The 27,058-nt window shown below is 38.2% G+C and overlaps 1 protein-coding gene across 1 annotated transcript in view; it reads left to right on the top strand.

The window, feature by feature from the left end:
- Nucleotides 1-803: 803 nt before the first annotated feature.
- The window catches only part of LOC127433723 (synaptojanin-1-like), a 40,558-nt gene continuing 14,303 nt past the window's right edge, over nt 804-27,058 (top strand). The window contains 20 exon segments of the mRNA XM_051685879.1: nt 804-925; nt 2,116-2,263; nt 2,571-2,657; nt 3,971-4,238; nt 5,932-6,157; nt 6,457-6,540; nt 11,155-11,216; nt 14,388-14,484; nt 14,652-14,827; nt 15,180-15,261; nt 15,362-15,514; nt 17,607-17,763; nt 18,270-18,293; nt 19,531-19,722; nt 24,629-24,713; nt 24,899-25,039; nt 25,246-25,438; nt 25,509-25,667; nt 25,763-25,919; nt 26,130-26,247. Coding sequence (XP_051541839.1) covers nt 2,140-2,263; nt 2,571-2,657; nt 3,971-4,238; nt 5,932-6,157; nt 6,457-6,540; nt 11,155-11,216; nt 14,388-14,484; nt 14,652-14,827; nt 15,180-15,261; nt 15,362-15,514; nt 17,607-17,763; nt 18,270-18,293; nt 19,531-19,722; nt 24,629-24,713; nt 24,899-25,039; nt 25,246-25,438; nt 25,509-25,667; nt 25,763-25,919; nt 26,130-26,247 — 2,585 coding nt within the window. The 5' untranslated portion in view covers nt 804-925; nt 2,116-2,139.

The raw sequence follows: 27,058 nt of genomic DNA on the forward strand, positions 1-27,058 counted from the left end.
ATGCTTAATTTGACAGAACATTTATTGAAACCTGAGGTGTTTTTTTGGTCCTCGTTCTCGTATTCCTGCCAGTTTATTGGGAGTTTCTCACTCTAAACTTTAACACAAGCGAATATTGGTTTGTATATACTGTAGTTCAGAGAGCGGATCAAAAAGAAAATAAATAAAATAATTATTATTTATTATATAATTAATATTTTTATTATTATTATTATTATAAATATTATTAATAATTTTATTATTTTATATGATTATTAATATTTACTTTTTAAGCACTCTCAATTCTCAAAAGTGATAACTGTTGTTATTAAATGAGTGTTCACTTAATCTATTAAGACATAAAATAATCTTTACTAATTTGTATTCACCTATTGTTGATTATTATTTATTTTCTAAATAAGTGTCTTAAAGACGATACTGACATTTAAAGTGTCGTAATATATATTCGCCACATATCTAAGTGTTACGGTAACATTGAATAGGCGTGTGGGAGGGGCCTGGATGACTGAACTGCACAAAAACTAGACACGATAAAGTAAATACATGCTTTTGCCATACACCAATTCTGCCAGAGGGGGCGCATCACGGCCTAAAATGCACAATTCTTTGTATTTAGGTGGAATTAAAGATACTACATGATTTTCTTTTACTCAGGGGGGATATTTAAGCAGCACAGAACGAGTATAAAGTTACTTTATACGGTGTGGTTTGCTCGTGACTCGCTATCTTAAATCACATGACACAAATTTGACCAATCAGTGGTTAGCATCAGTGCGCGGAAACTGTCAGGGGTGTAACCAGAGTTTATCTCCTGCTGTCATTTCTGGGTTCCATCTGTCGTTGAACTACCTGCCCCGCGAATCATTTTGTTACTGTTAGCCATATACGCTTTTCAACCGGTGGAAGACTGACACAGCTCTGACAGGTACACAAGGCAATACATTTCTATACCAAGCATTAGCATACATAAATAATAAGAGCGGAGGCATTGCATTTGTACCTTTAAACATATAAATGTACATAATCCGCCGCTAAAAATGTCATTTGTTTATATGGTTCAGGAAGGCGATGGTGAGCTAGCCGGCTAACGTTAGCCCCTAGTGTTGAGTTAACCTGCTAAAGGATTTTTCGCGCTGTCAGTCTGTCTTAACTCTTGCTTTTGACAGATCAAGTGCCATCAGTGCCTGATCATCTGTATACTAGTTTTCATAGATGATTACTGTTATGTTACGAACTAACCTTCAGCCACACACTGAGACAGTGGCCCAAGGTTAGACACAGGATGAAGCTGATGATGTGTCTTGTATCTTCATTATCTGTAAGCATCTTTATATGTTTGGGTTGCAGATCTGTCAGTTTGTGGTCTGGGATATAGATCGTGCTTGTGATGAGCCCCTGTCATCCTCAGTTTCGGCACGATTTGATAAGAGTCGGACATTTAAATGTGTTGCAGCTCGTTGCTTCGGCTTTGCTGGGATTTGGGTGCATCCTTCTTCTCTTGATTGGTGTTTGACCTGAGATAAGCGGGATTCTAGCCGTTCGTCATCAGTATAAGGAGTCGTTAACACCGAACTCGTTTTTGCGCCCGTCTGCGCTGTTTTTTAATTGTTTTTCTATGTAACAGACGCCGTTTTTTTGAAACGCCATGTCAGGTTTTTTAAAAAAACGCCAAATTCTTTCAAAACGCGTCTTTAGAGACATCTGCGTTTAGTTATAGTCGCTGCGTCTAGACGCGTTCGGTCTGAACGGCCCCTAATAACCGCTTTTATCGCCAGTATTCTTTCATATATTGTTATGATCATGCGATGTGATCTCTGCTGCAACCTAACGAGTGAATTCAAGGAGAGCTTGTATTTACAACAGCAAGAACAGTGCAAACATCTCATTGTATTCCCGTCCTTTTATGTCTATGGTAGTGTTTAGACTGCATTTCGCCATGCTGCATTTGATGCACCTGTTCATCTGAATCTGCAGGCCGATTGGGGTTTTTAATGTTTTTATCAGCAACTTAAAAACATTTCAACATATTAAACATTGAGGTTTTATCAGACGGACTTTGAAGTATGTTTGTGTGTTTGACATTTGAATTGAATTTGCTATTATTTCTCATTTTAGGATTGAAACGGGTTGTGTCGAGCCATGGCATTCAGCAAAGGTTATCGTATTTATCATAAACTGGATCCACCTCCATACAGTGTGATTGTGGAGACGAGGAACAGAGATGAATGCCTGATGTTCGAGTCTGGAGCTGTTGCCGTACTGTGTAAGATCATCCAAAGACACCTTTGTGCACCTCAAATCGATACCTGTCAATCTTTAATAGTCCTTGTTTTTTTATTTATCCTAAATCTGATCATTTATTGACACATTGCAGACTTTTCCCATTGGAATAGATGAAATCCTGCTTGCAATAGATGAAATTTAATCCCATGTCCTCAACAAAGAGATGCAAAGTGGCTTTTTTTTTTTTTTTGTCATTTATATGTGAAACTATGGAGTTTTCAAGTCTATAAATCATGACAAAAATATGCTATGTGGCTTTCAAGTGAATGTTTCGTTGTCGTCCATAGCGGCAGCAGAGAAGGAGACCATCAAAACAGCATACACCAAGATGCTGGATGCTTATGGTATCCTGGGAGTTCTTCGTCTTAACCTTGGTGCGTTTCTCCTTTCTTATGATTTGGCTCTTTGTGTTTTTGTTGTTCTCAAATCAAGTACAAGTTCCCTTTGACATCTGATTAAAGAAAAATCCCTACAGTAATTATTTTAATGATAAGTTGACATGAAATCTCTCCAGAACACTGGCTAAAAATCATAGCACAATAAAAATTTGTGGGAGGTAAACCGTTATTAAACAGTTATTATGTGCACTTAGTGCATTATTACAGCATTGTAAACAGTGCTGTAACCCTATCTCAAACATTTACATTTATTAATTTAGCAGAAGCTTTTATCCAAAGTGACTTACAAAATGAGGAAGAATACAATATAAGCGATTCATCCTAAGGAGACACGAAAACTAACACGAAAAGTGCTGCAATGCAAAGTTTGTATTAGTGATTGTATTAGAAAATTACTAGCCAAGACAGAGATTAGAGTGCAATTAGAGTATTAATCTAAATATGTTATGAGTGTAGGGTCAAGTGCTAATGAAAAAGTTGTGTCTTTAGACGTTTTTTGAAGACAGAGAGGGACTCTGCTTCACGGATGGAGTTGGGGTTCCACCATCGAGGTACAGTGAAGCCGAAAGTCTGGGAAAGTGATTAGATTCCTCTTTGTGTCGGTACCACAAGGTGCTGCTCATTTACAGACTGCAGCCTTCTGTAAGGAACTTAGCCCTGCAGGAATAATTTTAGGTAAACTGGCACAGAACCAGTGACTATTCTGTATGCCAGCATTAGAGCTTTGAACTTGATACGTGCAGCAACCGCCAGCCAGTGTAGAGAGACGAGGAGGTGCGTAACATACGCTCTCTTGGGTTCATTGAAGACCAGACATGCTGCTGCATTCTGGATCATTTACAGAGGCATAATTGTGCATGCAGGAAGGCCGACTAAAAGAGCATTGCAGTAGTCCAGTCTAGATATGACAATAGATTGAACAAGGAGTTGTGTGGCATCAAACATATGTACAGTAACTACACTGCCATCTATTATTTGAGCTTAAAATATTTGAAGGTAGACCTTTAATCAATCCATAACAATAAATAAAGGCACATTTACAAAAAAACTCTCTTCTCTAACTCTCTATTTTCTGGATTTACACTTCCACTCTAGCTTCAGTACTGCTCTGCTTTACAAATTTGGTATAAATGGCCTGTATTTTTCCTTTGAATAAAAGTGTCTGCTAAATGATTAAATGCAAATGTACATATATGGAATATACTTTTAGTGTAATTTCCTTTTTATAGGAGATTTCCTAAAGATTACAGACTGCAGGGGCTGAATTCTGTGGCACTCTTCTTTCATAGGGGATTCTATGCTACACAGCCTAGTGGTCGCAACAGGATGCAGTTCAGTTGGCAAAGTCCAGGATTCCGAAGTCTTTCGGGTAACTGGTACAGACTTTGTGTCTCTGAACAACGACCCCTCGGATGAGGACCGGATCGCTGATGTGAGGAAAGTCTTAAACTCTGGGAACTTCTATTTTGCCTGGTCCTCCACTGGAGTGAGTCTGGACCTCAGCTTGAATGCACACCGTAGAATTAGAGAAGACATATCGGACAATCGATTTTTCTGGTGGGTATTTTTTCAACTCAGAGGTCCTTTTTTTATTTAACGTTAGGACTTGTATTTATCTTTTGTAGTTACACATTGATCCAAAGCATATTTCAAGACCACTAGGTGGAATCCACATCAAATTCCATGTGGAGTAGCATAATTAACAAATTATGTGCGACCCACGCCCTTCTGCGCGGACATCATGTTTCGGCTTTGCTATAAGCAACGCAAAATTTGTATTCATTTAAACCGACTGATCTCAGTTTAGGAGACTCTGTGTTGTCATTAAAGGGTTTAACTTTCGAGTCATGTGACAAAACAGCATGGCGCCGATCACAGCAGAGTTAGTCTTTAGGAGAAACGCTCAAAAAAAAAAACAACTACATTTGGTAAGAAACCTAATTAAGATTTTATATTAATCCTGTTTGAGTCAAAAGATTGAGTCTCTAGTTTCATCTGATGTGCCATTTTTTTTAAATTTGAGCAATTTATTGCGAAACAGCATGCTGTTAAACACAATTATCACTATAGTGGACAATGGCACTAGTTTTTCATTAGAAACCCTATATTTACTGTGCATTTTCACATTGAGAAAAATATTTGCTTTCAGTGGCTTTATATGAAGTTAGGATGAAAATAAGGTGTATTTCGAACTGTTCTGAGACCAGTGCAGACAGACAGCACACTGGAGGTTAAGTCATTCACTAAATATGCAAGGGAGCATCCTATAGCTTTCTATGCAAGTCCATTCACTCCTAACATTCGGTCAAAAGTTCAGTTTCAGGCTGCAGATGATGTTTGGACCACTAAACATATTTGGCAGACATGGGACAATGGTAATCAGTACATAGATTCAGAATTTATAATGTATATTTTTATTTTAATATGGTTGGCAGTGATTGGATGATGCTAGACATTACTTTGAATCAGAATGATTTATGCTACTTTCTGATTGGTAAAATGCTTCAGCACAGGCTATCACTTGTTTGTTTGTTAGTGCAAGATTGAGATTTTGTTGCCAAAGTAGGAAGAAAACATTGTAACATAAGTCAAATTAAGTCAAATTAAATTTTTTACTTGTATAGTTTTTTCATTTGTGCTTTTCCCAATACACATTGTTCCAAAGCAGCTTTACAGAAAATCAGCTGTAATGTCTGTAACGTCTCAAAAACATGAATAACCAACACTCCTGGAAACAGGATGAACGATTGATAAAAAATAAAATTAAAATAAAAACTCTGTATTCTATTGCTTGGATTATTTAAAATTTCACAGCTTAGCGCCACTGTCCAAATTTACGGACATCCATTTTTAGGAAAGCTATTTGCTCTAGAATTTGTTGTTTTTTTGCATGCTTATTTGGTGCTGCTAGTTACAAATCAAAAAAGGAAATGGAAAATGCACATAGCAGTCATGCTTGGGTCTTACTGTATGGTCGCGACCCCTTCAGTCTTCACTCTATTCACAATATAGCATGGCCTTGAAAGCCTTATTGATTTTATAAAATGGTTACTACATAAAAATTTTATTGGGCATGCACATTTTCAGTAAAACAATATTTTAGTAGGCAATCTCATAAATTCCCTCTGGTAAAAGATAAAATCCCTAAATAACAGAACATTGGTATGAAATAAAATAATATTATGGATATATATATATATATATATATATATATATATATATATAATTACTGTATATAATTGGTTCACAGGAATCAGTCCTTGCATCTTCATCTCAAGCATTACGGGGTGAACTGTGATGATTGGCTGCTGAGATTGATGTGTGGTGGAGTGGAGATCCGCACCATCTACGCTGGACACAAGCAAGCCAAAGCTTGTGTGATCTCGCGGCTCAGCTCGGAGAGGGCAGGCACACGTTTCAATGTCCGGGGCACGAATGATGACGGGCAGGTGGCCAACTTTGTGGAGACTGAGCAGGTATGCCAACAGTATGAGTCACATTTGATCTCACTTCCTTGAAGAGATAGTTCACCCAAACATAAAACATTTACTCACCTCAATATTGTTTAAAAAACATATGACTTGCGTCCTAAAATCTCCTTTTGTATTGCTTATTAAAGTAATACAGGAACAGCATGAGAGTAAGTAAATGACAGAATTTTCATTTTTGTGTGGACTATCCCTTTAATTGCACCTTATGTGGAATACTAATGCGAAGATTTTACAATGCAGTGCAGATTCACTTTATGACGTGTTTTTATTTGTGTTACTTGCAGGTTATTTTTCTTGACGACAAAGTGTCCTCCTTCATTCAGATCCGAGGCTCAATACCTCTATTCTGGGAGCAGCCGGGTATTCAGGTATGGTAAAGCCCTGAATCAATAAAACACCTATATGCATTTAAATCAGATTGTGGAAAAATATTTGCATTTTCCTTTAGCAAACTTTAACTCAGCTTGTCGGTGATCCAAGCCTCTGCTGAGTAATCATTCTGTTGTTTCCACTTCGTCATTCATGGCCAGTGCTGACCCCTTCTATTCATATTATCAGAAACACTTGTTACAGGGGATTTTCTTGCAGCTGAATCAAAGTCGACACTCAGACCCAAAAGGACAGCATGGAAACGAACAGCTTTTATTTCAAAGGCTTAGTTCTATCTGGTGGTTGATCTGTTGTATGCTGCAAAGACTTTATGCAATGTTAGTTGGCGAAAGCTGCATATAAATTGGCTTTGGTCCAGATTCTGATAAGTTTATTGCCTTCTTGCGAAATCAAATTAAGATGCCAGGAAGCAGGTCTTGAAATGCCTCTGTCTTTCCCCTGACATTGCATAGACGTTATCATTGCTGCTTTTATTGGGAAGCTGGTAAGGGGATCTATCTTCGGCTGATTTCTTCAAAGCTGATGAAATTGAAATGCAAAACCTATAGATGCTATGGATTAACAGGTGTTCTTTGTCATTTTAGACCACAATGGAATTGGTTAAGAGATTGTTATATCCTTGGTTTTGTTTAAGTTATTGGTTTGTTCCAGTGCAGTTGTTGTGTGCATCAAAGCAAAGGGCAAAAATAAGGATAGTAAAATTGCCATCCCTTTTCTCTGTTCCCAGAAAGCTCAGGGTAATGTGAGCTTGTCTCTGTTGCCATTAGAATGTATGAAATATTAATTGCAGGGACCTGCAGAGGCAAGAAACAGAATTGGGTGGGACTTTGACGGACAGGCACAGTCAAAATAGAGCCTAAGAATCAAACAGAAAATATCCAGTGGTACTAGTTCCAGACCTGTAACAGAGAATCCAGACCAAGATGTCTTGGGTGAAAATAAATGGGTGATTCTTAGGAAACCAGTCAAGAAAATTTCCTATTTTACTTCAAAAGGAAAATAAACAAATTAGAAATTGTAATTTGCATTTAGAAAATGAAGACCGCAATGTAAAAAAAAAGTATATATTATTTAACAGGGTCATGTCATGAGGAATCGCATTTTTCTTGATATTTTGACATTTAAGAGGTCTTTCTACTATTAAAACATACTGTAAATTTCAGAACTCAAAACTTAATCTCCAAAGCAATAGATATAAGCATTTATTGAAACCAAGATGCAAAATGCATCATTCTCTACTTCCGTGACTTCCCTACATCATTTAGGGGCTCATTAATTCATGACTACCTCTACAGCTCAAAAACATTAACGCCTACTTAAAATCATCGCACCCTTGGCCCTGCCATATGGTGCTTCAGTTCATAAACTGAGAGTGAAGGACAAACAAGGCCTACTGTGACCTAACTATTCCTGAACACCAAAGGGGACCCATCTGGATTATTTTTAATTATTTTTGTATATAAACATTCACAGACAGACTTTTAAAAGACGCTGTGTCAGGTTACAACTCTGAAGAGGAGAATCCATTCCTTGTCATTCAGCTGCTCTGCCTCTTGCTGTTTGAGCACAAATGCATCATGGACATGTTCTTTCGCCTATCTGCGCTATTTTTAATTGTTGGTGTATGAAAACATGCGCTGGATGGACATCTTTCACCATTTAGATGTGTTTCCGGCAATGTGCATTTCAGTGCAGGATGAAACTGGATGTATGTACGTAGTTTACGCTGTGCTTTGGACTATGTATGTGCGTCATGTGGATGTGTCTTCAGCGTATTTCAACATGGATTGCTTGTGAACAGTCATAAAGCGATTCAAGCTTTGCAAAGGAACTGTTATTGAAGGATGGGGCAGTTAAAAACTCCCGATGCAAAACAGTAAGTAAACAGTTCCATTCATGAATATTTCAAATGTTTTGACTGTTTGATAGTTTATGGTGCTGACACTCTCTTTACACCGGGCGCGTCCGTTGACGCGATGCAACGGTTTGAGGCTGTAGGGTTGCACGGTATACCTGTGCTACAGTAGTATCGTGATACTAAAGCTTCAAAATGCCACAGTATATTTTTAAACAGTAGTACCATCTATATGGTAGTACCATAAGTTATGTTGTATGTGCGGAAATAAATATTCTTTTTGCTAAAACCTTCATTTGAAGTAACACCTTCACCTTCATGTCTGCAGTAACATTAAAAATGTAGTCTTTTCGAGTGGCGTCCCCTTCACGCAGTGCCCTTTAAGAGTGCAAAATGCTGTTTAGAATTTGCCCCTTATATGGTATTATTTATTTTTCAATGTGGGGTTTTCCCATGCTTCAAACACACACACGTCTGAATCCCAGCGTCTTAATTTGGAGGTCGTGTCTCCTAATGGATATTATGGATTTAAATAAAACTTTGGAGAGTGAGAAGCTTTTTAAAACACAATTCATGTAACGAGATTTGGAATTATTTTGGATTTTGCCTGATGAGACCGGGAAAACCCATCTGCCGTGAATATCGACAGATATTTAAAGTCAAAGGAGGAAACACCAGAAACCTTATTAAACACCTTCGGACACATCCCACTGCTTCTGCAGTATACACACCAGTTAGAGCCACTTCATTTAACCTTTATGCTTTATCTTAACATTTACAGATTTACCATTTCTCTGAAAAATCTAATGTTGCACTCGTTTAATTTTTTCCAATTACAAATGCATGGTGGCGATAACATCGCACTTATGATAAGATCGATTTGATCACGTCCCTGAGCTGTGTGATCAAACCGGTGTGTGTGTGTAATCTGCATTCGCGTTGCTGTTTAGCAGGAGAGTGGGCCGGAAGCGGTTGTAATAATGAAAAAGCTGAACAGTCTTTTCAGTGTTACAGTATCTTTATTTATGTGTTACCAACATTCAGATAATCACAGAAAAAATGGAACAAAAGTTCCATTGCCATTTGAACTGGCTGTTTTTTTTTTTTTTTTGTGGTTTTTTTTACAACAAACTAAGAATGTATTAGGTAACAAGTTAATCCATCAGTTATTTTCACCACTTCCGGAGCAACAAGTGGAATGGCTAGTTTCTAAGAACCACCTTTGCTATGACAAACTTTAACGCAGTTTAATGAACATTGAATGAACATTGTGTGGTATCGTGATACTACTGGGTATCGTGATACTTTTGCTGGTATAGTATCATAAGATATGATTATGGTATCGTGACATCTCTAGTATACACCTGGTGCGTCAACACAAACTTTCTAACTGTTTATTTGTGTTGTTGGCAGTAGTAGTACCAGCGCATGCAGCGCAAAATGGAACGGGGCATTTGTTTTATGTCGGTGCAACCCTATACGCCACAAAGGACGCTTCCATGGTAGACAGCATCATTGGTTATAATGGGTTATATTGCTTTTGACATGACACAACTCTCACGTCCGGTGTAAACAGGGTTTAATATATTCAGATGGAATGTGTTGGATGTGCGTTATGTGTAACCCCTGAAATTTAGTTGTTGTGGAGCTTGTTCATTATCTTCAGATTGAGTTTAAAAAATGGCTGAATTTGAGGGGCTGCACGATGTTAGCCAATCAGAACAGTGGGCGTTTACGTTGAAGTTTTTAGGAGGCGCTTATGCCAAAACCGAGCATTTCAGACAGAGGGCCAGAGACAGGGTGGAAAATGATCATATGTTATTACATTATGACTGTTTTAATGCAGTAAAAATACTAACATTATCAATGGATTTCAGGGAAGTTAATAAAACTATATAAAAAAGACTCCTTTAAATTGCAAAGTATTTATACATCTTACTCTCCTGGTACTGCCTTTTATTGTCGCTGATATTAATTAAAGAAAAATGACACTGAAAGGTGCAATCTCTGATCTGTAATGTGTTTAGGCTGTGTGTACCTTTTAAAAGGGCCAGGACCTCAAGACTTTGTGGCTCTAGTGAGAAGACATGATGAACCATTGTATTATTGCAGGAAAATGGAACTGATTGTGACAGTTGCAAAGGTGTAACCCTTTCAGTGACTTTGTTGTGAGATGAGGAAGAAATGAGAGTGGCCAGTCATATCCAAAATGTCTTCTATATAGCCTACCTTTTATGGTTCTGGGTGTGAACATAATACAAGAAGGATGTTTGAAAAGACCATTATTTCGGAACAGATCTTGCTTCCATTATTAACAGCTTCAGATAACATGTGCCAGTTTTACCTTGTTATACAGTAATTGTCCAAGGCAGCTTAATTGTGATTGCAATAACTGTTGTCTTGTATGACCAGTATAGCTCTTCTCCAATTTTAGAACCTCAGACTTTAATCTAAAGAACAAATCATGACTGCCTATCTCTTTAAAGATCTTCAAAGTGAGTTATTACCGATGGTTCCGCTGTCTTATCCTGCCCAAATATTTCTCAAATCTTCAAGTGCAACTCAATTCAGCTGGCAAGCCAGGCCTACATTGTCTTTGAGACATGGCTCTCTTTCTCTGTGTGTCTTTCACATCTTATTTCCTTATGTATGGTACTTAATTTCCTCTTGTCTTACTCTCAAATAATAAAGAACTCATACAATACCTTCTTTGTGCTTTTTGTGTCTTTCTTAAAAGGTTGGTTCCCATCGTGTAAAGCTGTCCCGTGGTTTTGAAGCAAATGCACCGGCTTTTGAGAGGTAATTAACATTTTTCTGCATTCTGATGGAGATGGATCTGGCTCAGGTGTTCTGATTCAATAGACATTGTGGAGTGTATGCAGCCCTGCTTCAATCAGTCCTGCCTTTATAACAGTGTCTGGAGGGGCAGTCTGTGTCCTACAAATACAAACACAAGTCAAAATACAGTACATGATCTATAGCAAATCTCAGATTCAAGCTTTGATAAAAAAATAAAGGTGCTCAGCCTTTGTGAGACTGTTTTAAAGCATTTGTAAGTACACTAAACACATCCTACATCAGTACTCTATGAAAAAAATTCAGGGGCGAATTCCCGAAACAGTTGTGCCACTTTCGCACATGGCATTTTAGTGCAAAAATTTGCGTCTTATTTAAGAAAACACCCGGAATTCAGTTTAACCAGGCGCTATCTGCAAGGGTATAGCGCTGCACCATGCATATTTAAAGTACGTCATTGTCATTCTTTTCAATGCAAACATGCCTCATTTCAATGTAAATGAGGCTTAATAATATAAATTGTGCCTTATTCCCAAAAGTCAGTACTATTTCCCTGACTCAGTTAACGTTGCACTTCTACCACCTGCAGATTCTAAAGGGAATTTTGTTGAGATCATTAGCAGAAGTAATTAATAAAATAATGATCAAATAATGGAAAAGAGTGTTGTAGAGCTCAATGTCAGCACTAATTTTATGGCAGTGTTTGCACCGTTACCTGGTTTGCATAATGGCTTTAGTTAATCAGGTGCTAAAACAGCACAATACGTCATGCGCATTATCTTGAGGGAGCCTGCCTTGTCTTGATGGAGCAGCTAAATGACATCCTTGCTTCGGGGAGAGTTGTATTAGCAGGATCGGAGCAATTGTATCATGTTTTATTAAATGCTACCGGGAAACACCACAGAATAAGTGTAATATCTGATATAATGAGGGCTGAAATGGATGCGATGCCCATAAGCTGCCAGCCTCCATATACATGGGAACGCCCATGCTCAAAATTGTTGTGGTGGATTGTGAGGACCCACTTTAAAGACCAGCTTGTGGGTTAAACTTCCGAATGTCAATCGCTATGCATGAAGAATTGTGTGCCGAGGTCAGACCTTTCATTGGGCCAGTCACATCAAATGGTCAAATGGTCAAAAGTAAAACACGTTGCAGTTTTGCGAATAAACTGTTTCCATCACCTTAATGTGCATTTTAACTAATACAAAACTCTAGAAAATCCACCTCTTCAAAGTGCATTACATTTTATGTGAATCTTGAGAGTTTATTCACATATCAAGCATCTCCATTTAGGATTTCTTGTGTGCAAATTTGAAAATACGCATTAAAATTGTTGGATGGAAACACAGCTAGTGGGTGCAATTCATTCTTAGTGAATTTAAGTTGCAAGGTTGCCATTTATAAGTGATCTGAGACCAGTTTTGCATTTCTAACATACACATTAGCATAGCCTTATCTTGTATATAATATGTGAGAGTCACTTAAAGGGATAGTGAAAAAATGAAAATTCTCTCATCATTTACTTACTTTCATGCCATCCCAGATGTGTATGACTTTCTGTCTTCTGTAGAACACAAACGAAGATTTTTAGAAAAATATTTCAGCTCTGTAGGTCCTTACAATGTAAGTAAATGATGACCAGACCTTTCAAGCTCTAAAATCACATAAAGGTAGCATAAAAGTAATCCATACAACTCCAATAGTTAAATACATGTCTTCTAAAGTGATATAACATGTGTGTGTGAGAAACAGATCAATATTTAAGTCCTTTTTTTTTTTTTACCATAAATCTCCTTCACATTCTGAAAGTGAAAGTTAAAGTGGAGATTTATAGTAAAAACGCAATGAAATATTTATCTTTTTCTCACCCAAAGTGATTGCATTGCTTCAGAAGACATATATTAAACCACTGGAGCCATATGGATTACTTTTACTCGCCCTTTATGTGATTTTTAGAACTTGATTTTTAGGTCTGGTCACCATTCACTTGCATTGTATGGACCTACAGAGCTGAAACATTCTTCAAAAAATCTTGGTTTGTGTTCAGCCGAAGAAAGAAAGTCATACACATCTGGGACGGCATAAAAGTGAGTAAATGATGAGAGGATTTTAATTTTTGGGTGAAATATCCCTTTAAATACAGCAGTGATACGATTTGTTATTAGCCAGCCCTGGCTTCTTCCGCTTTGTTCCTCATGCTGGGCATGATGGACATTCTGTATTTATCATGAGTCACTGCTCAGTTCCCTGGAGTGCTGAGTCATGTCGTGATTAAAGGGGAAGTAGATGCAGTCTACAGTCCCCAAGCTTTTATTTCTCCTTCCTTAATGATCTATTGATCCATTCATCTGCGTCTTTGTAGCTTCCTTTGTTTAAAAAAAGCCCCTTACATCTAGACAGGCGAGCTATATACCGATCAGCCACAACATTAAAACCACCTGCCTAATATTGTATAGGTCCCCCTCGTGCCACCAAAACAGCGCCAATTTCTCACCACAATTGTACAGAGCGGTTATCTGAGTTACCGTAGACTTTGTCAGTTCAAACCAGTCTGGCCATTCTCTGTTGACCTCTCTCATCAACAAGGCATTTCCTTGTTGGACCTACACAATATTAGGAAGGTGGTTTTAATGTTGTGGCTGATTGGTGTATACAGTATGTAAGGGATAATGGACAGCCAGTCAGTCATTATTGCAAAATACATGCCAAAGAAGTGATCTGTTGGGTCTGCAATCCGTTACTTTTTCCATGGACTTGTTAGCTAACATATGTAGCTACAATGCAGAATGTTTTGCTCTCTTATCCAGCTCTTAACAGTTTCTTGTTCTTCTGAGAATTTTCTTGCATTAACTCCTGGGGACTCCTGAGCTTTAAACAATCTATAAGTTTTATGCTTACCATATATATTAAAATTAATACTGAAGTCCTCTAAGGCCATTTTTACTACGGTCAGCTAACTTTGTGTCGCAAGACGGCACCTATTAGCTATTCTGACCTGCATTGGTATATAAAGAGAGACTGATACGAGAAATGTGAAAATAGCACATGTATTGTATGTTGCAAAGGAAAATATACATATCTCATTTACTTTGCTTCTGTTCTTTTTGAAAATGCTTAATTAGTTTGTATATGAGTAATAACCTGTTCACCAATGTGACGTTCCCTGTCCAGACACTTTAGTGCTCTGAGGAGGCTGTATGGCAAACAGGTGATCATCAACCTGCTGGGTATGAAGGAGGGTGAGAACATGCTCAGCAAAGCATTCCAGGTGACTGTTATTTTGAACATTGAAAATTGTTCCAGTTGGTCGAAAAACAATGTATTACTTTAGGCATCTATAAATAACCAGTGTATGCCTAAACCTTAGATTAGTTTGTACACTTGATTGTTCTACTTCCTTTACTATGTAAAGACAGTCTTGTTCTTCACCCACAGAGTCACCTGAAAGCTTCGGAACATGCAAACGCTGTGAAAATGTTGAACTTTGACTATCATCAGATGGTTAGAGGTGGGAAGACTGACAAGCTCAGCACTGTTCTAAAACCTCAGATCAGCAAGTTTCTGGAGGAATGTAGTTTCTTCTACTACTCCGGGGAGGCTGGCATTCAGAGGTGCGGTCATATAATGCTCCAACACAACTCTACTGAACTGGTTGTTGAAGAATAGCTAGTGACTTGTGACTTCCAATCCTTTTTTGCATTTATGTATTTGTTATAGCCATTGGAAGTTTTAAAGCACAATAGTGAATTTAACTGACCATAAAAATTATCTTTTGTACATTCTAAAGACTTAATTGTAATCGGCCAAGTGGGATTGGTTATCGACTCATAATCGAAAAACATATCTACACAAGATTCATAAATATTTGACTGGTTATGCTGATCATTTCAAACTGCCAAAAGTCAGCTGATCCAGTATATCGGTCTACCACTAATTAACATTCTGTCCTTTTTTCCACCACAGGTGTCAGTCAGGGACCATTCGTTCCAATTGTCTGGACTGCTTGGACAGGACAAACAGCGTCCAGGCCTTCATTGCACTTGAGGTGGGTTTCTGTTTACAAAGTCTAACTTTAAAATATTTCTTTTTTCTATCGCTCTTGATTTGTCTCTTATTTATTATGTATTATGTCTCTTTTTGTTCAGATGCTTCCAAAACAGTTGGAGGACATGGGTCTGACTGAGAAGCCTCAGCTGGTAGCACGCTTTCAGGAGGTCTTCCGCTCCATGTGGTCCACCAATGGAGACTCAGTCAGCAAGATCTACGCAGGCACTGGTGCTCTGGATGGCAAGGCTAAGGTATGTGCCATAGTCTAGTGGGCAAAGATATGGGCTAGTAACCGAAAGTTTGTAGGTTTGAACCCACCAAGGGGTAATCCATGAACTATCACCATTGTGCCCTTGAGCAAGACCACACAAAGGCCGTTCATTTCGCACTGACAGTAGTTTGCAGCAAAACAATTACCAGAAGTCATTTGTTTCAATAAGAGTTGGTGACATCAGAGAGAGTTGGAGTTGGCGACATGAGACAAACCATTGGAGATGTGACAAAGTTGCACAGAGTTAATTTTTTGGAAATGAGCTGCGATATGGCAACATCAAATGGGAATGCAGACAGTGAAGCTCATATAATCCAAGTCCTTACACAGTTACATCAAGTACGAGCATGTATCAGCATCCAGCAGTTCATTAACTTGCCGACCTCTAGCGATTCAATTGCTGTCAGTGTGAACGCATCTTGAATTGCTTTGGATAAATATTTTGGGTAAATGATACATTTTGTAATGGTTTAGTTCAAGCATAAAGATAACAGTGGGGTGCCAGTTTAGAGATGAAAATGGTTGTGTCTGTGCCATTTTCACCTTATAAGACTGTTTGTTTTGGTCTTTAAACTCATGTATTTGCTATTTTTCCTTGCTTTCCTCTGGATGTTCCTCTTCCCATGTGGTAAGTTACCAGTAGCTAGTTGTGTGGATTTGAGTTGTGATACTGTATTTATCTTGTCTGCTCCCTTTTTGTGTCTGTTCTATTTCATGAGGAGACAGAAAGAGATTACTGCAGCTGGCAGTGCTGTCATCTTTAATTAGGCCTTACAAAAGCTTGTAAACCTCTCTTAGCTTAGCCTTAAACCTCAAGCTTTATGCAGCTAGCTACAAAGATGGGTAGTTGACATATAAGATTGTCAAAGATGTTTTTTTATTGTTCAACATCTGGATTTTAGGTTAAAATGTCTATATATATATATATATATATATATATATATATATATATATATATATATATATATATATATATATATATTAAAAACTGTTTATCCTTTTCTTTGTAGTTTCCACCCCCTTTAATCACTTTTTTAACCTTCACTAGTTCATTTTAAATTGTTCTGTGGTATGTCAAATACATTTTTAAAGTTGTAAATATTTCACTTAGTCTTGCAGTTAATATAAGGTCATAAAAATTCCATGAAGAGGTTGACAGATAGTGGATTTTTCCGATACCGATAACTAAGGTGGTGGGAAAGGCCGATAACAGATTAATCGGCCAATAGATTTTAAAATTGGTTTATAGAAATTTATAAACAAAAAACAAAATTATAATTATTTTCTCTGGATGTTTTTACTATGACAGGCACAGACATAAAGGCTACAAGATTAATAAAATCCCAGATCCAGTTTATTGTTCAACAAAAATCCCAATAATAACCAGAAAAAAGTGATTTGGTGCATAACACAGGATTTTTAAATATAAAGAAGCCTGAAACACACCGGAGGCTCTTATTTTGAAATGAGACTTAGACCATTACAGTGCTCTAGCCTATGTTAAGTATTAACCAAATTAAGCTTTTTATAGCCTTATATTCACCGGATGAAAGGTTTTATACAGTATTCACTGATGAGCCAAAACATTATGACCACCTGTCTAATATGCTGTTGATCCTCCACGTGCTGTCAAAACAGTGACGACTCGTGTGTGTGTGTGTGTGTATATATATATATATATATATATAAAAAAAATCAGATGAGGAATAATGTTTATTATTATTCACAAGACACAATGTATGTGCTGAAAAGCAACTATTGGCACCGATTAATTGGTAAAACCGATATATCAGTCTACCTCTATTGTATAATAATTATAGAAGAATTGGAAAAAGGTTTGTTTAAAATAGTTTTTGTTGAATTATAGCATGTCACACTGCAGGACACTGCTGAAACCACTCAAATTTATGAGCATGAGTGTATGAAATATGAGCATGAATGTGCTATTAAATGGATCTATTATAGGTTTTGCATTTTTGTTTCTTTTTGGTTGACCGGTTTGGTTAATTCAATTCCAACCCTTCTGAACTGAATATTATTTGTTGGGTTCTCTTCATCTATAGGGTGGAAAGCTGAAAGATGGAGCTCGCTCAGTCACCAGAACCATCCAGAACAACTTCTTTGACAGCTCAAAACAGGAAGCCATTGACATCCTGAGGCTGGGCAGCACTCTGAATAGTGACCTAGCAGATAAAGCACGAGCCCTCCTCACCACCAGCAGTCTGTATGGTACGATTTACGACACCACAGTCTCATTTCAACAAAGAAAATCTTAATATGCATTGAAATAATTAAGTGAACTGTAATAGAAAATAAATTAAAAGTGAATAATAAAATAATTGAATTGAATTTTAATAAAATTTTCTAACAGCCATTTTTACAGTGTGTTTTTTGTTCTCCAAGAAAAAATAGATTCTATATTAGACTTTCTATAGTACGACAGAGGTGATTTTAATCTCCTAGCCTCTTTCCCTTTTGGTCTGATTGAGTTTCTGTTCGTGGATTATGGGATAAGTCTGCACTTGTGGACTTATTCTGTTTTGTGCATCTGGATAAAAAAATGACTTTCTTCATGCTATTTTCCTAATCTGCAGCTCCAGGCTGTTTTGGGTGTGAGATCAGAGTGAGGATTAATGCTGTTACCTGTCTAACGGCTGTCTGTCTAACTGTTAACTTCTCTCTCTCTCTTCACCCTCTCCCTTTCTTTTTTCTCTCCTTATTGCTTGCAATGTTAGTCACTGAGCCCATTTTACAGTCAGGTACAGTATACACACACACCAGTCATAAATCCATTACTGTTTATGGCTTTTGTGCTATGATGTCGTTTTGCAATGTTTATTTTGGCACTTCTGACATTGAGTGTTTTTTTTTCCATTTTTATCACCCTCATATCGTAATTTGTTATAAAGTTTTGTATTGAATAAGTCATATCTTTTGTCCAACATTCAGAGACAGAATTAAAGACCCTCATGTCTGTTAAGTTTGAAGCCATTTACATGCTAGTGTATGCTTAAAAGACTTGGATATATACGCATTTAAAAATTGCAGTCTGTTTCTTCCCAGAAAACAGACAAAATTATGGATCACTCATTATGCATTTACGGCATATACACATTTTTGTCCAATAAACTGCTCTCTAAAATGAGAATGTCCCCTACCCCTAAAACCATTTGCCACCAATTAGCCACCATTATTCACACAAAGTAAAGAGTTAGGGTTCATGTCTGTAACAGAACTAAATGCTTTTGGCTATATAAAAAGGGACAAGCCTGACCAAACTTCTTTTTTCAAATGAAAATACATCTCCACATGAAAGCCATTTTATGGTGTCTTTTTTTTGGGGGGGGGGGGGCGGGATTTTTCCCCTTTTTCTCCCAATTTGGAATGCCCAATTCCCAATGTGCTCTAAGTCCTCGTGGTTGCATAGTGATTCGCCTCAGTCTGGGTGGTGGAGGACGAATCCCAGTTGCCTCCGCGTCTGAGACAGTCAGCCCGCGCATCTTATCACGTGGCTTGTTGAGCGCGTTGCCACGGAGACATAGCGCGTGTGGAGGCTTCACGCCATCCACCGCGGCAACCATGCTCAATTCACCATGCGCCCCACCGAGAACAAACCACATTATAGGGACCACGAGGAGGTTACCCCATGTGACTCTACCCTCCCTAGCAACAGGGCCAATTAGGAGACCTGGCCGGAGTCACTCAGCACGCCCTGGGATTCGAACTAGCGAACTAGTGAACTCCAGGGGTGGTAGCCAGCGTATTTTACCACTGAGGTACCCAGGCCCCCATTTTATGGTGTCTTTAAATCCGTCTTGTGTGTCTCAAATTAGTTTGGTCAATGTCACATTCTCAATAGTTTGGTAAATTTGTGTATTTTCTCTGTGGCTATTAGTGTCATGATTAAGATATTGTTTCAGTTTAATTATACACTCATAAAGCCGTTTATTGTTGGTCTTTGATAAGAAGTTGCCAGTTTTGTCTCTTTGTTTTTAGCATCTCCCAGAGTCCTGCTTGGTATGTGTCAGAACCATTACAAGTACACACGTCCCAAGAAGATCAGAGTGTGTGTGGGGACTTGGAACGTGAATGGGGGCAAGCAGTTCCGTAGCATTGCATTTCGTAACCACACACTCAATGACTGGCTACTGGATGCACCTAAGAAGGCCGGGCACCCAGAATTCCAAGGTATGTGCTGATGCAGATTTTATTAAATTAGGAAAGAGTTTTATTGGCAAAGTGTGTCATGCACACAAGGAATTTGGCTTTGTTAACAGAAGCTTCTAGTACTCATAGAAATACAACAGCTAGAAAAATTCAAATATATATATAAACATTACACATATTACTTGTGTTACACTTTAAAACCAAAATGTAACAAAGGATGCGGGGAGACTGGTGTAAGGAGAAATAGGCATATTTTATTGACAACGCTGTATTTAGAAGAACAACGAACTCTGGAGTTTTAAGATCAATATCCACAAACTCCCCACTCCAACTGCAGTGGAGAACCCAGGAGAAGAGTCAACACGCCCGAAAACCCGTGAGCAAGGTAGCACAGCTCAAAACTGCTCATCACTCAGCATCCTTCAACCAGGAAACCTCCATCTTATATAGCCGAAGAACACACTGCACGCTGGTGTGCCCCATTGGCAATTAGCTCATCCGGATGCGCACACCTGAGGGCAACGAGAGAAAGAGGGAGAGAGAGAAACTGAGAAAGGACATACAACACACCACAAAACTACACACCCAAACCATACGGCTCCAGCCGTCACACCCTCCCCCTTAAAACAATCCAACGGGTTACTCAGATCAACTTGGTGAGGCATGGTCATCTTATTAAACAGGTATGCAATCTAGTCTGGCACCATGGGCCCCTGGCAACAAAAGAGAACAGCAGATTAATAAAAACAGAAAGAAATTAACACTTAATTTTCTTTTGGGACTGACACAAATTTTCTTTGGCCAGTCTTCCAGCCTCATAAAGTCGACGTTTAAACCCACACACATACTCATTTAAAGATTCAGGAGGATCGTTTTGAGACCAGTTATCATGCAGGCTAATGGGCCTATTACTGTATGTCCAAAAAACAAGTTTGTTCAGGCTAAAACCAGTACTCTCCTGAACAACTTCTCTAGCGGCTAATAGTAACCAGGGCAACCCCTCTTCCCAGTCACGTGACAACTCCACACAAAACGCTCGCAATAGGGACTTCAGAGTTTGGTGGAATCGTTCCAAAGCCCCCTCACTTTGTGCATGATAAGCGGAAGACGTATTACGTTTAATATGTTGCTGATGCAAGACCTTTGTGAAAAGGCACGGGGTAAAATTAGTGCCCTGGTCAGTTTGAATGATTTTCGGAATACCGAAAAATGAAATAAACTGAGAGAGAGCCTTCATGATCGATTTAGCTGTAATGGACCTAAGCGGATAGACAGTAGGATACCGAGTAGCTTGGCACGTTACAGTCTGGATTTAGACCAAGGCAGAGGACCCACGCAATCCAAAATGAAATACTCAAATGGCTTTGCATCGACTTCAGTGTATTGTGAAATGTCTCTCTTGAGATGTGGCCAAAACAAATACAGTAACACAATCTTAAGTTTTTTTTTTTTTTTTTAACACCCACATGGCCAGCAACATCATCATGAGCGATTCTCATTACAACCAAGCACAGCGGAGCAGGAACCAAAATCTGAGTTACGCAATCATTCAACGAATTCTTTGGGAGCCACTTCCTCAAAAGAACGTAGTCTTGAAAAAGGTAGCCCTGCACTGCACCTTCATCATTGTGAACACGTTCAAACAAAGGCTTTAAAGTCTTCACCAGATCCTCTCGTGAGACATCCAGCGGAAAAGCATTAAGCTTAAGAGATTCCCTCTCACCAGAGCCTTCCTCCTTACTTTTAGCACGTGCTGCAGCATGTGTCACCACACAAGCCGTAAAAACATCGGGAAATATTTTTAGTAACACATGTTTAATACAACCTCTTAACTCAAGGCACAACTGAATTGTCGGTTAAGAGTTAATGATTAATCGTTGCAATAATTGCCTGAATAGTCAATAATGGTGCCTAAACGTGCTATCGGAATTATCGTAAAAACGAGTTTCCCTCTCGGAAGTTGCACATGAACTACCCCTAGAGTTGTAATTACAACTGGGAAACTCGGAGACAATTTTGATACCCGAGTTTCCGAGATGGGAGGAGTCCTAAACCTTCAACATGGCAGAGGAGAGTACAGTTTCTGTAGTGAATGACACATTTTATTAATTTTTCTAAATACAGCTAATTGTTAACACTTGCAGTTTCGGTAATATTCATTTATGTATAGCTGCAACCATTTGATGCATTTTGTACATTTTTACACCATGAAAATACAGGTGCATCTCAATAAATTAGAATGTCGTGGAAAAGTTCATTTATTTCAGTAATTCAACTCAAATTGTGAAACTCGTGTATTAAATAAATTCAGTGCACACAGACTGAAGTAGTTTAAGTCTTTGGTTCTTTTAATTGTGATGCTTTTGGCTCACATTTAACAGAAACCCGCCAATTCACTATCTCAAAAAATTAGAATATGGTGACATGCCAATCAGCTAATCAACTCAAAACACCTGCAAAGGTTTCCTGAGCCTTCAAAATGGTCTCTCAGTTTGGTTCACTAGGCTACACAATCATGGGGAAGACTGCTGATCTGACAGTTGTCCAGAAGACAATCATTGACACCCTTCACAAGGAGGGTAAGCCACAAACATTCATTGCCAAAGAAGCTGGCTGTTCACAGAGTGCTGTATCCAAGCATGTTAATAGAAAGTTGAGTGGAAGGAAAAAGTTTGGAAGAAAAAGATGCACAACCAACCGAGAGAACCGCAGCCTTATGATTGTCAAGCAAAATCGATTCAAGAATTTGGGTGAACTTCACAAGGAATGGACTGAGGCTGGGGTCAAGGCATCAAGAGCCACCACACACAGACATGTCAAGGAATTTGGCTACAGTTGTCGTATTCCTCTTGTTAAGCCACTCCTGAACCACAGACAATGTCAGAGGCGTCTTACCTGGGCTAAGGAGAAGAAGAACTGGACTGTTGCCCAGTGGTCCAAAGTCCTCTTTTCAGATGAGAGCAAGTTTTGTATTTCATTTGGAAACCAAGGTCCTAGAGTCTGGAGGAAGGGTGGAGAAGCTCATAGCCCAAGTTGCTTGAAGTCCAGTGTTAAGTTTCCACAGTCTGTGATGATTTGGGGTGCAATGTCATCTGCTGGTGTTGGTCCATTGTGTTTTTTGAAAACCAAAGTCACTGCACCTGTTTACCAAGAAATTTTGAAGCACTTCATGCTTCCTTCTGCTGACCAGCTTTTTAAAGATGCTGATTTCATTTTCCAGCAGGATTTGGCACTTGCCCACACTGCCAAAAGCACCAAGAGTTGGTTAAATGACCATGGTGTTGGTGTGCTTGACTGGCCAACAAACTCACCAGACCTGAACCCCATAGAGAATCTATGGGGTATTGTCAAGAGGAAAATGAGAAACAAGAGACCAAAAAATGCAGATGAGCTGAAGGCCACTGTCAAAGAAACCTGGGCTTCCATACCACCTCAGCAGTGCCACAAACTGATCACCTCCATGCCACGCTGAATTGAGGCAGTAATTAAAGCAAAAGGAGCACCTACCAAGTATTGAGTACATATACAGTAAATGAACATACTTTCCAGAAGGCCAACAATTCACTAAAAATGTTTTTTTTATTGGTCTTATGATGTATTCTAATTTTTTGAGATAGTGAATTGGTGGGTTTTTGTTAAATGTGAGCCAAAATCATCACAATTAAAAGAACCAAAGACTTAAACTACTTCAGTCTGTGTGCATTGAATTTATTTAATACACGAGTTTCACAATTTGAGTTGAATTACTGAAATAAATGAACTTTTCCACGACATTCTAATTTATTGAGATACACCTGTAGCTTGTATCTGACCAAAATTCCATTATCGTCAGCATGCTGAGTAATATGTATTATGCTGTCAAAGTACACCTTCCTCAAAATATATGTATGTCTGAACCTGCCGTCATCCATGTTTCATGTTCTTTCCGACAATAAAGCACATGAACTTCAAAATTGGGAAGTAGGAATTAGGATAATTCCGAGAGCACATGAAGGCAGCATTAATCGTCCTATTAATTATTAGTTGCAGCCTTACTTGCATCACAAAAGATTTGTCATTTTTGTCTTTTTTTTTCTGAAAGCCATGAAAATTCCCACCATGGTGTCATTTCAATCACATCTCAAATTCTGTTTTGCATCTAATAGAATTCCCTGGTAGAAATGATGGTGTTAAAAATGGGGACTTTTTTTGTTTTTACATCTTGCTCAGGCTAATTTCATAGCTAGCATTTTATTAATCTTAAATACACACAATGAAATATTATTTTAACACTTTTGCCTAATTGGGAAATATTACAGCTTGATTGGAAATTATGCCCAATGAAAATATAAAAATAAGGTATATTTACCTTGATTTTTCTTTGTTTCCTTCAAATGTCACTTTTTTCATATTTCAGCTCAAGCACGCTCTTCACTGACACTTTTGCCAACTTGGATAACAAGTAAACTAATTTTATAAAAAAAACTTTATTAGGGGAAAAATTGGTGTGGTGGAAATGACGGCACAACTATAGGACAGTCATAATTTTCACACAATAAATATTTAAAAGGTTAATGTTTTTTGCATTCTTTGTTTAAATGGTCTTAGTTTTAAACATGGGATAATTTGTATTTTAATAATAGATTTCCATAGTTTAAAATTGAGAGTTTGGGTCTAGGACAAGGCTAAAACTATAGATACATAAAAGGCATTTGAGAAGTACCTATAAAAAAAAGGTTGAAGGGCCTGGTAAAAGTTTCCATTGTGACCCTCATCAAACAAAAAAAGAAAGTTGAACTCAACCCCTGGGACATGAATTTTACCCGAAGTTGAAGAAACACCCATATATCAAAAATATAATTTTTATAAGAATGTTTATTGTTGAAAAAAAACAAAACAAATGACATCATGCTTCATTGTCTCTTTTTGACTGATTTGAATCCTGCAGACAGTAAATCCAATCCTGTGGACATCTTTGCCATTGGCTTTGAGGAAATGGTGGAGCTGAATGCTGGCAATATCGTCAGTGCAAGGTAATAACTGATGTGACGTCAAGAGATTTCACTGGTGGTAATTACACAGTAAGCGGAGGTAAATTCCCCTGTGGTTTTTGGTCTGTGTTTCTTTCCATTAGTATTTAAAGTTAAATATGTATTTGTAACATTTTCTTGCTCTCATTTCTGTAGAGACTATCTAATTTCCTTTTTCTCATTGGCAGCACCACTAATCAGAAGCTGTGGGCTGCAGAGCTGCAGAAGAACATCTCACGAGATCAGAGATATGTGCTATTGGCTTCTGAGCAGCTGGTGGGGGTGTGTCTGTTCGTCTACATACGGCCTCAGCATGCACCTTTCATCAGGTATATTCACACACCTGTGCCATCATTTTACCAATGAACAGTATATGCTTGTTTAAATATGCTCAATGCTTTACAACATTTATTTTTTTTGCAAAACCTATGGAGAAAATGAATGGGAAAAATACTTCCAGAATCAAGCCTGCTAAAAAAGTGGGCAGTCACTGTTACTCTCTATTCTGATATTCTTTGTCATTTTCTTACAATAGGGATGTTGCTGTGGATACTGTAAAGACTGGAATGGGTGGAGCCACTGGCAATAAAGGAGGTGTGGCCATCCGCATGCTCTTCCACACCACCAGTATCTGCTTTGTATGCTCGCACTTTGCCGCAGGCCAATCACAGGTCAAAGAAAGGAATGACGACTACAACGAGATTGCACGCAAACTATCCTTCCCCATGGTAAGCATTGTAATAAATGTCTGTTACTGTTCAGTTTGTTCAGTTTATGACCACCTTATTTCATTATTAGGGTCGTCTGCTGTACTCCCATGATTATGTATTCTGGTGTGGAGATTTTAACTACCGGATAAATCTGCCAAATGAAGAGGTGAAAGAACTGATCAGACAGCAGAACTGGGACGCACTGATTGCTGGAGATCAACTGGTGGAGCAGAAGAATGCTGGACAGGTATATCAGGAAAACCCCAAAATATACACTGTTTTTTTAATTCTCTGCTCTTCTGAACCATTTTGTTTTTCTTTCTTTTTTTATTAATATTTCAGGTTTTCAGGGGCTTTATTGAAGGGAAGCTGGATTTTGCCCCCACCTACAAATATGACCTGTTTTCAGAGGACTACGACACCAGTGAGAAGTGCCGTACACCAGCCTGGACCGATCGTGTGCTCTGGAAGAGACGAAAGTGGAACTTTGATAAAACTGGTGAGGATTATGATGGAATGGCATCTGCATTCATTCAGATGTCAAAACAGATCTTTAAATGCCAACCAACCCTAAAATGTAGTTGTCATGCACTTTTTATATTGGCAATCAAAAAGAAAAAATACATTTATCCTTCAACATGCCTGCACTTTCTTAGACTGTTTAAGTTTAAGAGATGCTTGAGTTTTTTTGCTTGTGTGTGTATTACAGCTGAAGAGTTGGAGTTAAATGTAGTAGGAGCCCAAGTGAATGAGGAAGATCAGTACCCATGGAGCCCTGGAGACCTCAAGTATTATGGCAGAGCAGAACTGAAGACCTCTGATCATAGGTGAGAGATACTGTACTAAATACAGAACACCAACCTTTAAAGTTTACTATACCTGATTTTCTTGGGAAGTGGTTTTCAACCTGATGGGTGTCCTCATAGGTACTGCAGGGGGCCAGAATTAAATTGTTAATTAATTAATTCACAGTAAAAATAAATACATATATACACACACACACATACACACACGTACACTGGCGGCCAAAAGTTTGGAATAATGTACAGATTTTGCTGTTTTGGAAGGAAATTGGTACTTTAATTCACCAAAGTGGCATTCAAAAAAATGTGTCAGTTGATAGAGATTGTGCTCTTTCATGTATTTCATGATATGTAAATTTCTATGTGTGTGGCGTGGGCTACTGGGCTTATCTATCAGTGAGCAGGGTTTCACGTGAGACTGTGAGAATTGAAGAAGCATGGGTTTTTCCGGCAATTAAATGTATTTTTTTTTTTTGCGGCCGCCCAAGCAAATTCAATGACATTTAAAAGCACTAAATATGCTTCTCATCTGATGTGTGTATGTGTGCGTGTGTGTGTGTATATATATATATATATATATATATATATATATATATATATATATATATATATATATATATATATATATACACACACATACATGTATATAGACCATTTCAAAGACTGTTTGTTGGTGATGTCAAGTGACATCATTGTTCCATGAACATTTCCTGCTTGTCAAAACCGAGACTATTTAGCAGAGATAGGCCACTTCTATTAAAATGAATGGGACAAGTTTGAACGCCCAACGGATGTAGAAAGGAAGTCCTGCAGAAATCGCCTGTCAATCAGCGGG

Source organism: Myxocyprinus asiaticus, chromosome 43 (assembly GCF_019703515.2).
Source record: "Myxocyprinus asiaticus isolate MX2 ecotype Aquarium Trade chromosome 43, UBuf_Myxa_2, whole genome shotgun sequence".
In the NCBI taxonomy this organism is placed as follows: domain Eukaryota; kingdom Metazoa; phylum Chordata; class Actinopteri; order Cypriniformes; family Catostomidae; genus Myxocyprinus; species Myxocyprinus asiaticus.